The sequence below is a fragment of the Somniosus microcephalus genome, chromosome 21 (genome assembly GCF_052327205.1).
Source record: "Somniosus microcephalus isolate GS21.2 chromosome 21, FLI_Smic_1.0, whole genome shotgun sequence".
NCBI classification, from domain to species: domain Eukaryota; kingdom Metazoa; phylum Chordata; class Chondrichthyes; order Squaliformes; family Somniosidae; genus Somniosus; species Somniosus microcephalus.
Window position 1 is genome coordinate 72,837,038 of NC_141007.1, and position 13,086 is coordinate 72,850,123.

Here is a 13,086-nt window from a genome sequence, read left to right on the forward strand (position 1 = left end):
AGGGAGCGCTGCTGTTTACCAGGAGGAGCCTTTTCCCTCACTAACCACTTCCGATTTAACACAGATAATCGATTTAAAGGAGCAGCGTCTCGCTGCCCACTGCTTTAAAACAATTAGAAGCTTAAGAGAGGCCGGGATAGCACCATAAATTAGCTGCAAAAATCCAATTCATAACATTTAAGATGGTTTTATAATATTGTTTCAAAGAAAATGCATGGACTGCTTTTCAATTGTTGCATATTTCAAAACGTGATTTGATTTAAATATATTTCGAGTTTCCAGAGGTCTGAATGTGGGGAAATCATCAAAATGTTGCCCAGTCAATATCTTTGTAGCTATTTCTCCCACAATTTAGAATTCAAACTTCTGATCTTGCATTTAGACAACTTTGAACTGGGCTCTATATACAAGTACTATCAAAATCTGCAACCGATAGTGGTAGAGGAGATAAGGAAATATTAATCAACTTAATAAAATGCATGGAACGCAAATTACATTTGGTGCTTCAAAGGCATGCACAATATTCCCTGATTCTAGAATTACCCCGTCCAATAAATTACTACTTTCAGAACGTAGGTACATGGTTTTTTAACTAGATTACTATTGATTGCATTTCTAAAATCTGTGTACAGGCCGACTCCCTCCAATTTTACAGCCTAAGTTATTATTCTTTTGAATGAAGGCACTAATTAACTTACACTGCAGGCAAGACTAACGCAATCTTGTTTAAATTATCACTCCTGTTTATTGATACAAGTATATCGAGTTCAGAGATCATTCAGTTAGATATTTGAAAAGTCTGGAACCATTGGTAGCAGCTTCTCAAACTTATGGTGTATTTGTAAATAGTCAAATGGGACAAACACCATCAAAGGGAAAAAATACTTCTGAAAAGCAGATGTTTTAATTCCTGACTTTGTAATACGATTTGTACAGATGGTTTTCATGTGCGGATCACTGACTCTCTAAAAGACAAAAAAAGAAAGAAAATTATTAACTCATTCTACAAACTTTTATATGCAGATCCAATTTTGTCAATGCAAAAAAAACTGTTCGGTGCAATTTAAATCAAAGTTTCCAAGGCGAGCTAATTAATGTTTACTCTGTAAGAACAGTTGTACTTTTATATACTGCAAAACATTTTAAATTGTGCAATTGTTATTGTTGGATGCGAGGTTTAGTTTGGTAGAAAGGCGTTGGGGATTAATTTATTTTCCCTCTCTGTAAATACGGGGTGGGATTAGCAATGCCATAAAGTAACCTGGAGCAGCACTTCAAAAGTTTTCAATTGCCCGACACGCTTTAAGTGCATGCAGAGCCCGTTCCTGCAACAGGCCCCCTTCCATATTAGCGCCCGGAGTCTCTGCGTCTCTCGCTGTGACGGAGCTTGAAAGTGCAATGCAAAAAAAAACACACACACACACACATTGCATGCATACATGTTAAAAAAGTTAAACTTTTAAGGAGTCCGGTCCAGATGCTGGGCAAAGGGAGAACAACAACAAAAATATTTTAAGTGCTGAAAGTCCACGCCTTGGCACATTGACATTGTATCTTTTAGCGACTAATGAAAGTTTATGTAGCAACTGTGAAGCAAAGGGATAATGCGATTGGGGCGGCACATCAGTCACTCCTGACGTCTCCACCCCCAGGGAGTTGGCTGAAGACGGATTCCCTTTGATAAGGTCCTGGAAAGTTTATAAATCCGTGACACTGAGCCGAGCGGGAGATTGCGGGTGTTAATTCCCGAGGAGGCGGCCGGGGCTCTTGAAGTGACTTGCGAGGGGCCGCGGCACTGTCTCCCTGTCGGATCTGCCCAGGGCTCTGTGTGCCGGGAAGGCTGCCTGTTCATTTCGTTGCTATCTCTCTTGCTGGACTTGCCTGCTCGGCTGAGCTCTTTGATGTTCACACTTAAACCGCAGCTTCAGTTTTTGTGTGTGTGTGTTGGAGTAGCCGGGAGGACATTTGGTGCGTGGAATGACTGAGTGAAACGTAACTTGGTGCTGAGAGAGAAAAGAAGGAAGGGGAGAAAAAAAGAGAGAACAATCTTCTGGGGGCGAGAGAGAACACACTTTACATGAATGAGACGCAGATGAATACTGCCAACCAAAGTGTCCGACCGCGATTCGTTTCAAACACAGTCACTGCAGAATAATATATATATTTTGAAAAAGGGAAGGATTCGGCTCTTTGGGAGGTGAAAGATGGATGAATGGTAAGTTCTGAGACTGTGTGTGTTGCTGCTATCGGCCCTCTCCGGTTCCTTTGATGTGTTCTGACATTCCTTTGAACTGAGAAAAGCGGTTTGAATGGCCGCGTTAGAGGAGAATGGAGCGAGCCGAGATCTGGCTTCAGATCCCCATCGATATGGATGAGGTTAGGGGGTAAGGGGAGAGGCGAAGGGGTAAAATATATTTTCTAGAGCGAGCGAGAGAGAGAGTGTTGTTTGGTAAGGTGGGCTCTGAGCTCTGTTTTACCCTCCCTTTTCTTTTGCTTTTCCAACCACCACCTCCCTTTGAACTCGCAAGAGACGCTGGATGCCCTCTTAGTGGGGGGGTGGTGGGGGGAGGGATTATCGGTGGGGAGGGGGGCCGATACAGTCTTTCTCTCCCAGAGCCCCAGCCAGATAGTGAGCGAGAGACAGAGGGAGCCAGGGGGAGAAAGTGGGGCGCTCGCAAACCGATGCAGCCGGTGGAAAGGACATATTTCATGTTGTAACTCCCGACTTGTGCAAGGCTCTGGCTGGTAAGGTTTGGCAACGTTGCGAGCAGAGAGGAGATGAGATGCTTGTCTCCCCTTTGAAGTGCTTCATCTGATAGTAACCCAGGAGGAGGCCAATGGTACGTTTCACTCATGGCACTTGGCAGCGAGTCGCTTTCCATGATTTGCGATTATTAATTACGATTATTTCTATTTTCCAGCGAAATTGTAGATATCAGTTGCAGAGACTTTTAATGCAATCACACCGCTTGCTCTGTATAAGGGGGAGATTTTTTAAATAAGTTTATTTTGCTGCCAGAGTAGATCAAAGTTCTGGGTTATCCTGTGCCCCCCCCCCCTTTTTTTAAACTGATGCATCTGGCTTTTGTTCTTGTTGCACTATCTATAATGTCAATTAACCTTCTTGAAGAAAAACATACAAAAATAACTTAAATGTTTTCATTCTTTCTACTGGAGGGCAGAAGGCGGTTTTAATTTGGGTCGGAGCACTGAGAAATGGGAAGCAGCTGGGGGGGGGGGACGTTTGGTTATATTGTGGATGATCTGGGGAGGGGGCAATGCAAGTTACAGTAAATGCTGCACAATTGGTTTCACCTGTAGAACCCAAGCTCCGTCCAACTTGTATTTTGCAGATCAGATTTATATCTCACACACACAAAAAGTTTGGCCAAGAGTTTTATCGAAAGCCAGAACTTTTTTGTAGTTTTTTTTTGCACTTTTCAATAACCTTCAAGACATTTTTTATGCTTTTGTTTAACTTCAAGAGATATCTCGGTCAGAAAGACACACAAAAGATCTGATTGAAAAGCCTAGCTTGCTTGCTTGCTTGCTGTGTGTGTGTTTTTTTTTTGCTTCTCATCCTGTTTGAAGTTGAGCGGCTCTGGCTTTCATTAGATCGATACTTTCTATTGCAGACAGAAGGCGGCCGTGTGATCCCCTGCTGACTGGAGAGGCGCTTTGCAGAGCCGACTGAAAGAGAAGAGAGACAGAGAGAGAACTCGGGCCCCGCGTCCACAGCCATGAGCGCCGCTGTCATGGTGTCTTGCCTTCCGGATGCCGGCAGCTTCAGAGCAGATGCCCCTCGCCCGCCGGTGCCAGGGGAGGAAGGGGAGAGATGCCAGCCCCACAGCTCGCACACCACGAAGAGCCAAAGCCTCAAGCCCAAAGCTGTCACTTCTGCCCCCAGGAGGGAAGACGACGACCTGGGCGAGCCTGAGGGCAGTGCATCTCCAGACTCCCCTCTCACCAGGTGGACCAAGTCTCTGCACTCGCTCCTCGGCGACCAGGATGGAGCCCACCTCTTCCGCACCTTCCTGGAGAGGGAGAAACGCGTGGACACCTTGGATTTCTGGTTTGCCTGCAATGGGTTCAGGCAGATGGACCTCCGAGATCCCAAGACACTGAGAGTGGCCAAAGCCATCCACAAACGCTACGTGGAGAATAGCGCCGTGTCCAGGCAGCTGAAGACCGCCACCAAGTGCTACATCAAGGACACCATCAAAAAACAGCAGATCGACTCGGCAATGTTTGACCAAGCCCAGACCGAGATCCAGACCATGATGGAAGAAAACTCCTACCAGATGTTTTTGACGTCAGATATCTACCTTCAGTATGTCAGGACCGGGGGAGAGAATTCTCTTTTTGTCAGCAACAGCGAGCTGGGGAGTATACAAGTGGTTTGTGGTTACTTGCCAACGCTGAACGAAGAGGAGGAATGGATCTGCCCTGACCTCCGAAGCAAGAACTTCCCCCCAGGAGTTGGACTGACCAGCAAAGCGCTTCGGGCCACCGCTTCTGTGAGATCCACCGATGGAAGCAGTGGCAAATGCTACGGGTAAGCCCAGAGAGCTTTCACTTAAGTGTTTCCCAATGTATTGCAATGCCATGTACTCTTCCACTGCCTCGTTGGGTCCATGAAATAAATATGTCATGAGGTTGATCGCTGCTGGAATGAACGCCCACACTCCTATAATGTGACTGCAGCCCTGGTGGTACATTGGAGGAGAGGGTTAATGCCAAACAGCCAGCACTTTATGGCAGTTAACTTTTTTTTAATTTTCCCTTCAGATAACTCATCTGCCTCCCATTAAGTCTCCTCTGTAGACATCAGTGATACTTCCCCTTGCTTTAAAGCAGTGGTGAATGGCAGATGACAGGTTGTATGTTTCCTGTCCTCTCAAAGGATTCACTTGTGAGGCTGATCTTGTGCAAAAAAAGTTATTGGAACCAAAGTTTGTCTTAAATTACTGAGGTTGAATGACAACATTGTAAACTTTCAGCTTGATGCAATGTTCCTCAATTACAGTATGGATAATCTCAGTGAAAATATAGATCAGACACTCTCAACGTTTCCTTGGAACAGTTTTAAAAGCAGACAGCAGTGCTTTATGTATTTTTTTAATGATGCCCTAGGCTCGCAGTGGAATGGGCAAGGAATGGATCTGGTTACTCATATGTTTAGGCTCATATTTTGTTTTGTGTGTATGTGAGCGTGCGTGTGAGAGAGACAGAGAGGAAGGAAGAGATGCATTGTCACTGGATAATTGTCACAGGTTAGACACTTTCTGCTGAGGCGCACTGATACCACACACAATGTAAGAGAGAAAGATAGATAGAGATCCAAAAAAAGCTTTACTTCTGTGGTATTACATTGAGATAGAAGATAAGAACGGTCTGGGAAGCATCAAGCAGTTCCTTGAAGTCATACAGCAAATGGTGTCTGACAGCTGAAAACACTTTGAATATTAGCCATCTTGTGGAATGTCTTTGCAGAATATCCAGTGAAGGCCACCACCTTTCATATAAACTCTGCTCGTAGGCAAGCTGATGCAAAACAGGGAAACAATCAACCCATCTGGGTACAATTACCATAATGTGGTCACGTTTAAAAAAAAACTAATGGCAGGAAAACAATTTTAATCAGTTTTCTTAAGAGGAGCTGTCTTTAAGAAAGAACTTACTGATTTTATGCTAAAAATGAGAGAGAATTTTAACTTGAGGGGTGTAACTTTTTAAATCAGTACAGTAATTAAATTCTTCATTGGGGTTCGAGCCAGCTGGTTGGTAGAAGGGAACTCCCCATGGTTTGTACTGTAACTGGAATGGCAGTGGGGAGGGGAGTTTTTCATATACTTGAAGAGGAAAGGTTTTCGTGCAATGCAAATAGGCGCAGCGTTAAGGAGTAAAATAGAAGTTTTGGAGAACTGCTCAGGCACAGCTTCCACTTCCAGATGTGTCAAACCCCTGGAACGGGAAGGTTTTTTCCCTCTCTAAAAGGGGGTCCTTTGCCTAATCAGTCTGGGCTATTTTATTTTAAGTACAAAACACGTGGCTATTACTCATTACAAAGTGATAAAGACCAAAAGACTGTGGCCTTCTTGATTCAGAAGACTACAGGGAAGGACAAAGGAACATCACCGACACTCCTTGACTTGAAGTGATTGATCTGAGACAGTAAAATCTTTCATAAAAAGTCTTTCTCTTTTATGTTGTAATTTAGTGCCCATCAGAAGCATGTGGAACTAATTTAGCCCCGAGATTTAAATTCTTTCTTGTGCCTCTTCAGCACTCTCGTCGTTTCTCTCTTTCAGCCCCCCCTCTCTTTTTTTCTCTTCTTCTTTATCTTCTAATTGAAATCACTGACAGAAACTTAGCATGCTTTTAAAGAATGCGATCCCAGCTGTGCTAAATACCTGCTCTTTGAAAGAAGGCCTGCAGCAAAGGTCAGTCTGTACTGGGGCCTAAGACTTTAGTCATGCTGTTAACTCCCAACAGTACACTGCAGTAGGCCTCTCACAGAGAAGGGGCCCTTCTATCCCCTCTTTCTTTGCTCTCATATCTTAGCAGTGTTCATGTTCTCTTCTCTCACCCACCCTCCTCCTCCTCCTCCCCATCACTGGTGAAACAGTGGAATGCATCACAGTAGGAGAGAGAAGCCTGTTGTTTGTGAGAGAATTGAGTACAGCTATTTCAGAGGTCGAAAGTGGGTAAGTCGGTCCAAGTGGAACAAAGGGTTCGGAGCCACTAGAATGAGTGGAAGTGCTGCTAACTATTAGGGCAGCTGTGTTGCTCACTTAAATCAAGCCTGCACGGCCTAATCACAAGAGCACTATGGGGGGATGGGAACATGAAAGGCTTTTTTAAAAAAAAAAGCCAGAACATGCTGTCACATTCCTAAGCCCCAAGTCTTGTGTAAGTGACTCCAATTATTAAAATCAGCAGACCCTAGAAAAAAAATGTTGGGTTTTCCTTTGAAACCACAGAATCACAACCATATCATATTCAGAGTTCACTGGCGAACGAGGAGAACTAAAAGGGACAATTATTAAAAAGACTCTTGTACAGTTTATTTGAAGTTTTACATCTATTATGGAGTGTAGTGCAAGTTGGCTGTGACCTTGGAAGTATCTATCTTGGGAATATATTTTAGTACATTATTGAGGGTTTTTTGGGGGGCCATGGCCCCCACAGCACTTGTACTTTGCAGAGAGCGGAATGGGAATCTGGGAGTGACTACCAGGTAGTAAACTTCATCAGGAGGTCCCATGATGTCACTGATCAACAACAACTTGCATTTATATAGCGCTTTTAACATAGTAAAACGTCCCAAGGCACTTCACAGGAACGTAATTGGACAAAATTTGACACCGAGCCACTTAAGATATTAGGACAAGTGACCAAAAGCTTGGTCAAAGAGGTCGGTTTTAAGGAGCATCTTAAAGGAGGTAGAGAGGCGGAGAGGTTTAGGGAGGGAATTCCAGAGCTTAGGGCCCATGCAGCTGATGCACGGCCACCAATGGTGGAGCGAAGGAAGTGGGGGATGCGCAAGAGGCCAGAATTGGAGGAGTGCACAGATCTCGGAGGGTTGTAGGGCTGGAGGAGGTTACAGAGATAGGGAGGGGCGAGGCCATGGAGTGATTTGAAAACAAGGATAAATATTTTAAAGTTGAATAGTTTGTAACCACTGTCTCAGCTGTGAGGTACAATTGGCACTATAGACTCATTCATGGGATCCATTCTGTTTTTTTATATTTGTATTGTAGTATGAGTGGGGGCAGTTTTATGTCATTTCTGTTGCTTTTTGGTCCGTGAGGTGGTTATTGGGGACCAGTTTGATTTATATGGTTGATGTGTGATGATAGCCTTTACAGTGATTCTGTCAAGATTTTGACATAATCACTGCAAGTTTTATCGAGTAATAACCTGCGGTAGACTAACAGAAAATAATGTCAATTTATAATATATTAACAGTGTCATGTACAGCATGGACTTCCTGTAAGTGGCACACTTACATCCTGTCACACTTGCATCCTGTCACACTTACATCCTGTCACACTTACTTCCTGTCACACTTACTTCCGGCCACATTTTTGATAACCTCTCTATTGCAAAACAGCGTATACTTTCTCCTAACACAGGCAATGCCATAAAAAAAATCTGCTAACAATATACAGTATTGCAGTCAGTATAGATTATACAGTTGCATATATTATAATAATAGTTAAGTATTGTACAATAGCAGTTAGTATATTTTATACAATAAGTCAATCCCTATGGGTTAGATTGAGGAATATCAGCTTGACATTTACACTCTTAATCGCTATCCTGTGACAGCCGCCCCTCAGCCCCTTCCCCCCACCCCCAGCTAATAATGAGAACGGAATCATTCTTGGCTGTGGCGCACTCCATGGTAGAATACTCTGCTGACCCTCACTGTCGAGGTTACATGTGAATAATGGTCACTTGTGCGATGCATACCCAAGATAGAGTCAGTGTCATCAATAGCGGTGGGTGGGGTGGGGGGAGCAATCACATTACAGAATCACATTTCATTTATAAAAGAAGAGTGTCTGTCACACTCCTGACTTCACATTTTGTACACAGTATAAAAACAACTATAGAAAGAGAGAAGGAAACCCAGTCATTTCCGACCATTTGTCTGACCTGTAGATCACCAGGAGAGGTTGTTGAGATAACAAGGTTGAGGAGACGAGCAGCTTGCAATCTAGAGAAACTGCCAACAACAACTAAATTGACCTCGGGACCTATTTTGACCACTGCCCGCAGGGAGTACCTGAGCAGTGAACTTGAAGGGACAGTCCAGGATAGCAGCTAAACATTACAACTATGTTTCAGACTCCAAACTATACCTGTGAGGAACAGCACAGGAGATCAACTAACATCATACAACAACATAAATGCTGGAAAATGGGATTAGACTGGACAGGGATGGATGGGCGGCGCAGACACGATGGGCCGAAGGGCCTCTTTCTGTGCTGTAAAACTCTATGACTCTATGACAATAGTGTGTATCTGTATCAGTCTCTCTCTATCTTACAATTTCATAGAATCATAAAGCACAGAAGGAGGCTGTTCGGCCCATTGTGCCTGTGCCGGCTCTTTGAAAACACTATCCAATTAGTCCCACTCCCCCCTGCTCTTTCCCCACAGCCCTGAAAATGTTTCCTTTTTCAAGTATTTCTCCAATTCCCTTTTGAAAGTTACTATTGAATCTGCTTCCACCACCCTTTCAGGCAGCGCATTCCAGATCACAACAACTCGCTGCGTTAAAAAAAATAAAAAAATTCTCCTCTCTGGAACATCACATTCGCACTTGATTGCTTCAACTATCATATTCATAAAATGCTTCAACTTAACCTATTTGTGAACAAAACCACTGTAAAAAGAGGAAGAAAGCCAGTCACTCTCTGACCTGGAGTTGGAGATTTCCACGTATCTTCCCATTTACAAACTTTGAGCAACTAGACTGTAATTGCCTCAGCATGTGCCTATTGGCAACAATTGGACTTTCGTGGCCTTAAGGACAGGCCAGTTTAAACACAGCCTTACTTTAGCAGTAAAAAACACATCGTAAAACGGTCCTGTCATTATAAAGCAGGCTATCCCCAGCGAGCAATGGCACAGGGGACTTGTAGTATAAACATTAGTCAGTGGTACATTTGCTGAAGCAATGATTACCCGCCTATCATACGTACCTTTAAGGGCTGTCTTTGGAAGGTCTTGATCAACAGATGTCCTCCTTGTCCAATTCCACACCAGATTCATCCCTTTATCACGTAAGCTGATAGGTGATGACATCAGACAGGTGGGTCAGTCTCGCTAGGTGGTCTGTAAAGACAGGTGTCACTGTGTTGATTCTTCAAAGGTTTCTGACATGTCAACTCATTCACATAAAACCCCAAAAGGCTGCAGTTACCCCACTGGGTGGCAGTGGTTTACTCCTGCTGCACATTTTCCCTCCCTCTCAAGCTGCTAATAAGCGGTCTAAATAAACTGCACATCTACAAATGAGCAGGAAACCGTGCAGCAGTGGCCATGTTTGCACTGTAACTCACTGCGGGTAGGGACACGTGTGTTTTTTTAATTCATTTTCGGGATGTGGGCATCTCTGGCATTTATGACCCATCTCTAGGTGCCATTGAGGGCATTTAGAGTCAACTCCAGAGATTTGAACCCGGCTGACACTCCCAGTGCAGTGCTGAGGGAGTGCTGCAGTGCTGAGGGAGTGCTACACTGTCAGAGGTGCCGTCTTTCGGATGAGATGTTAAACTGAGGCCTCGTCTGCCCTCTCAGGTGGCCGTAAATGATCTCGTGGCACTATTTGAAGAAGAGCATGGGAGTTCTCTCCAGTGTCCTGGCCAATATTTACCCCTCGACCAACATCACTAAAACAGATTATCTGGTCATTATCACATTGCTGTTTGCGGGACCTTGCTGTGCACAAATTGGCTGCCGCATTTCCTACATTACAACAGTGATTACACTTCAAAAGTATTTCATTAGCTGTAAAGCGCTTTGGGACATCCTGAGGTCGTGAACAGTGCTCTAGAAATGCAAGTCTTTCTTTCTTTAACCATGTAGCCTGGGACTGAAGTACTGGCCAGAACAGGCGGGTTCCCTTCCATAAAGGACATTAGTGAACCAGTTGGGTTTTTATGACAACCTTAACAGTTGTCATGGTTATTTTATCTGGGGCCAGCCCACAAATGTCCAGATTTACTGAATTCAGTTTCCCATCTTACCATGGGGGGATTTGAACTCTCTGGACTGCTCGTCCAGTACCATAACCATTAGCCAGTACTTTGGTTACCTTTCTATCCTCTACCTTGCGTGTATGCTTTGAATGATAACCATTGTGAGGGCTTGTCTCAGTCTCTTATCATCTCTCAGCCTCTCCCAGCGCTCCCAGAATTCTTACACTCGCTGCATGGACTTCCCATGAGCTCACTGCAGTTTCATGGAGAAATAGCAACTCTGGATCCAGCCATGGCAGGGGGGGTGGATGGGGATGAGGTCAGTCCTCCTAGAGCAGCTTCTCCAGCAGGCCATTAGCGCTGATTGCCCAGAGCAGGACGAGACTCCAGTCCGTTAACGCTGACAGGAAACTTCAGGCTGGTCGAACAGTTGGTTGCAATTTTTTTGAAGGTAGAAAAGAAAAAACTGCTATTGCAGTCTGCTCAAAACTGAATCCCCATTTTGTTTCCCTGTTGAGGAATTGTTTGGACATTGTCTCCCTGCTTTTCCGTAGTATTGCTCTGTGCTCCGTAACATTCCCTCGCCCTCCTGCATCTCAACCTGCGCCAATATTAGTGTCCAACCACTAGGCGGTGTGAGAGAGCACAGACTGGGGAAAGGGTAGGTGGGGGTGTGGTGGCTGAGAGATTCACCACAACCTCCTTTGGCCTCCTCTAATGTCAAGTGCCGAGATTAGAGATCTGGTACTTCATTGGGCTGGAGATTCGTGGGGTCGTTACCAACTCCTGGCACCCGTTGGGCCTTTTGATATTGTCTCCCGTACTTTCCTGAAGGAGTTGACTCTTGCTCATTCCATGGTTGCCGGATGCTGTTTGACGCCTTGCCTATTCGTCATGTGTGAACCCAGGCAACGAGCATTGGCAGGCTATTGAACTGTGGAGACCATCACAGTTGAGCCTCATGTCTACACACGTGCACTTTCAGCCGTAGTCACTGGATTATGATCAGAATTGTTTTCCCTTCCCTCCCTAGTCGAAGGATGCCGAGGCCACTGGCAGTGCTCGTACCACCACCCAGCTGAAGCATAGACCTGGTATCAAACCTGGCACCTCCTGGTCACTACTACAGCACACAGTGTAGGTCCCTGCCGAGTCACCAGGGGTGCTGTCATTGCATCATTTCAAGTTTCGGAATGGGTTGGCACTTCACTGAAGGATGCTAAGACCAGTTGTGCCAATATTAATTACGTCAAATTCTGTCCTTTTCAGATCCTATGGGAGGAATGGCCATGCCAACCCATATCACATTCAATCTGGCTACGTCTTCGCTCCAGCCAGTAGTGCAAACGACAGTGAAATCTCCAGTGACGTCATGACAGATGATTCGATGTCGATGACGGACAGTAGCGTGTAAGTATAATATCTGCAGTGCCTTCACACTCGGTCCTTATTTGCCAATTTGCTTTCAAGTATGGTGGCTTTGAGTCTGACTGCGTTGGGGTTGATTTTTCTCTCTTTCTCCCCCCCCCCCGCTCCACCCACCTCCCCCCACCCAAGTGCAACTCAGACGATGCACCGTGGAAAATGAAAGGATCTGAACCCATCCAATTTTCTCATTCAGATTTTGATCATGCCCATGTCATCCTGCTAGCGCAGGAACCCTAAGCCCACTTCCCCCCCGCCCCCTTCAGAATGTGGTTCCGTGTGGTCCATGTGTTCCGTGTGGTCCATGTGTTCCGTGTGGTCCATGTGTTCCGTGTGGTCCATGTGGTTCATGTGTTCCGTGTGGTTCAGTGTGGTCCATGTGGTTCAGTGTGGTCCATGTGGTTCAAAATCAGGTGCGGAAACTTGACCACAGGTCTGGTCCATGTGATGCATATGGTTGAGTATGGTTCGCTATGTGTAGAGAAATAGTTGGGTTTGAGGGTGTTCTGAGGGTGTAGTATAGGCAAGGAGTTCAGGTGGCTTCAGAAACCCTTGTAAAGTTCCTGAATGGTGCTACTGCCCATGACTTACCGCTGCCCTACTGTACTCTGCTTTAGTTACTTGATGTTATAATGTATATATGCTTATGGTGCTGTAAACCCAGCCTCAGCCCAACTATTCCAACGCTCTCCTGGCCGGCCTCCCATCCTCAGCCCTCCATAAACTTCAGTTCATCCAAAACTCTGCTGCCCGTATCCTATCTCGCACCAAATCCCGTTCACTCATCTACCCTGTGCTCGCTGTCCTACCTTGGCTCCCGGTCCACCAACGCCTCAAATTAAAAATTCTCATCCTTGTGTTCAGTTCCCTCCATGGCCTCGCTACTCCCCATCTCTGTAACCTCCTCCAGCCCTACAACCCTCCGTGATGTCTGCATTGCTCCAAT

At 45.2% G+C, this 13,086-nt stretch overlaps 1 protein-coding gene and 1 long non-coding RNA gene across 2 annotated transcripts; one reads left to right on the top strand and one right to left on the bottom strand.

Annotated features, from left to right (window-relative positions):
* Positions 1–720: 720 nt before the first annotated feature.
* On the bottom strand, positions 721–1,664 carry LOC147102953 (uncharacterized). The gene is made up of 2 exons (XR_015073159.1): positions 1,262–1,664; positions 721–965 (listed from the first exon to the last, which is right to left on the bottom strand). It is a non-coding gene; the product is annotated as an uncharacterized LOC147102953 (long non-coding RNA).
* Positions 1,577–12,150, top strand: LOC147102954 (axin-2-like). Its single transcript, XM_085963930.1, has 3 exons — positions 1,577–2,215; positions 3,636–4,555; positions 11,985–12,150. The coding sequence occupies exons 2-3, from the start codon at positions 3,741–3,743 to the stop codon at positions 12,127–12,129; spliced, it is 960 nt and encodes a 319-aa protein (XP_085820056.1). The 5' UTR covers positions 1,577–2,215; positions 3,636–3,740; the 3' UTR covers positions 12,130–12,150.
* The last annotated feature ends 936 nt before the right edge of the window (positions 12,151–13,086 follow it).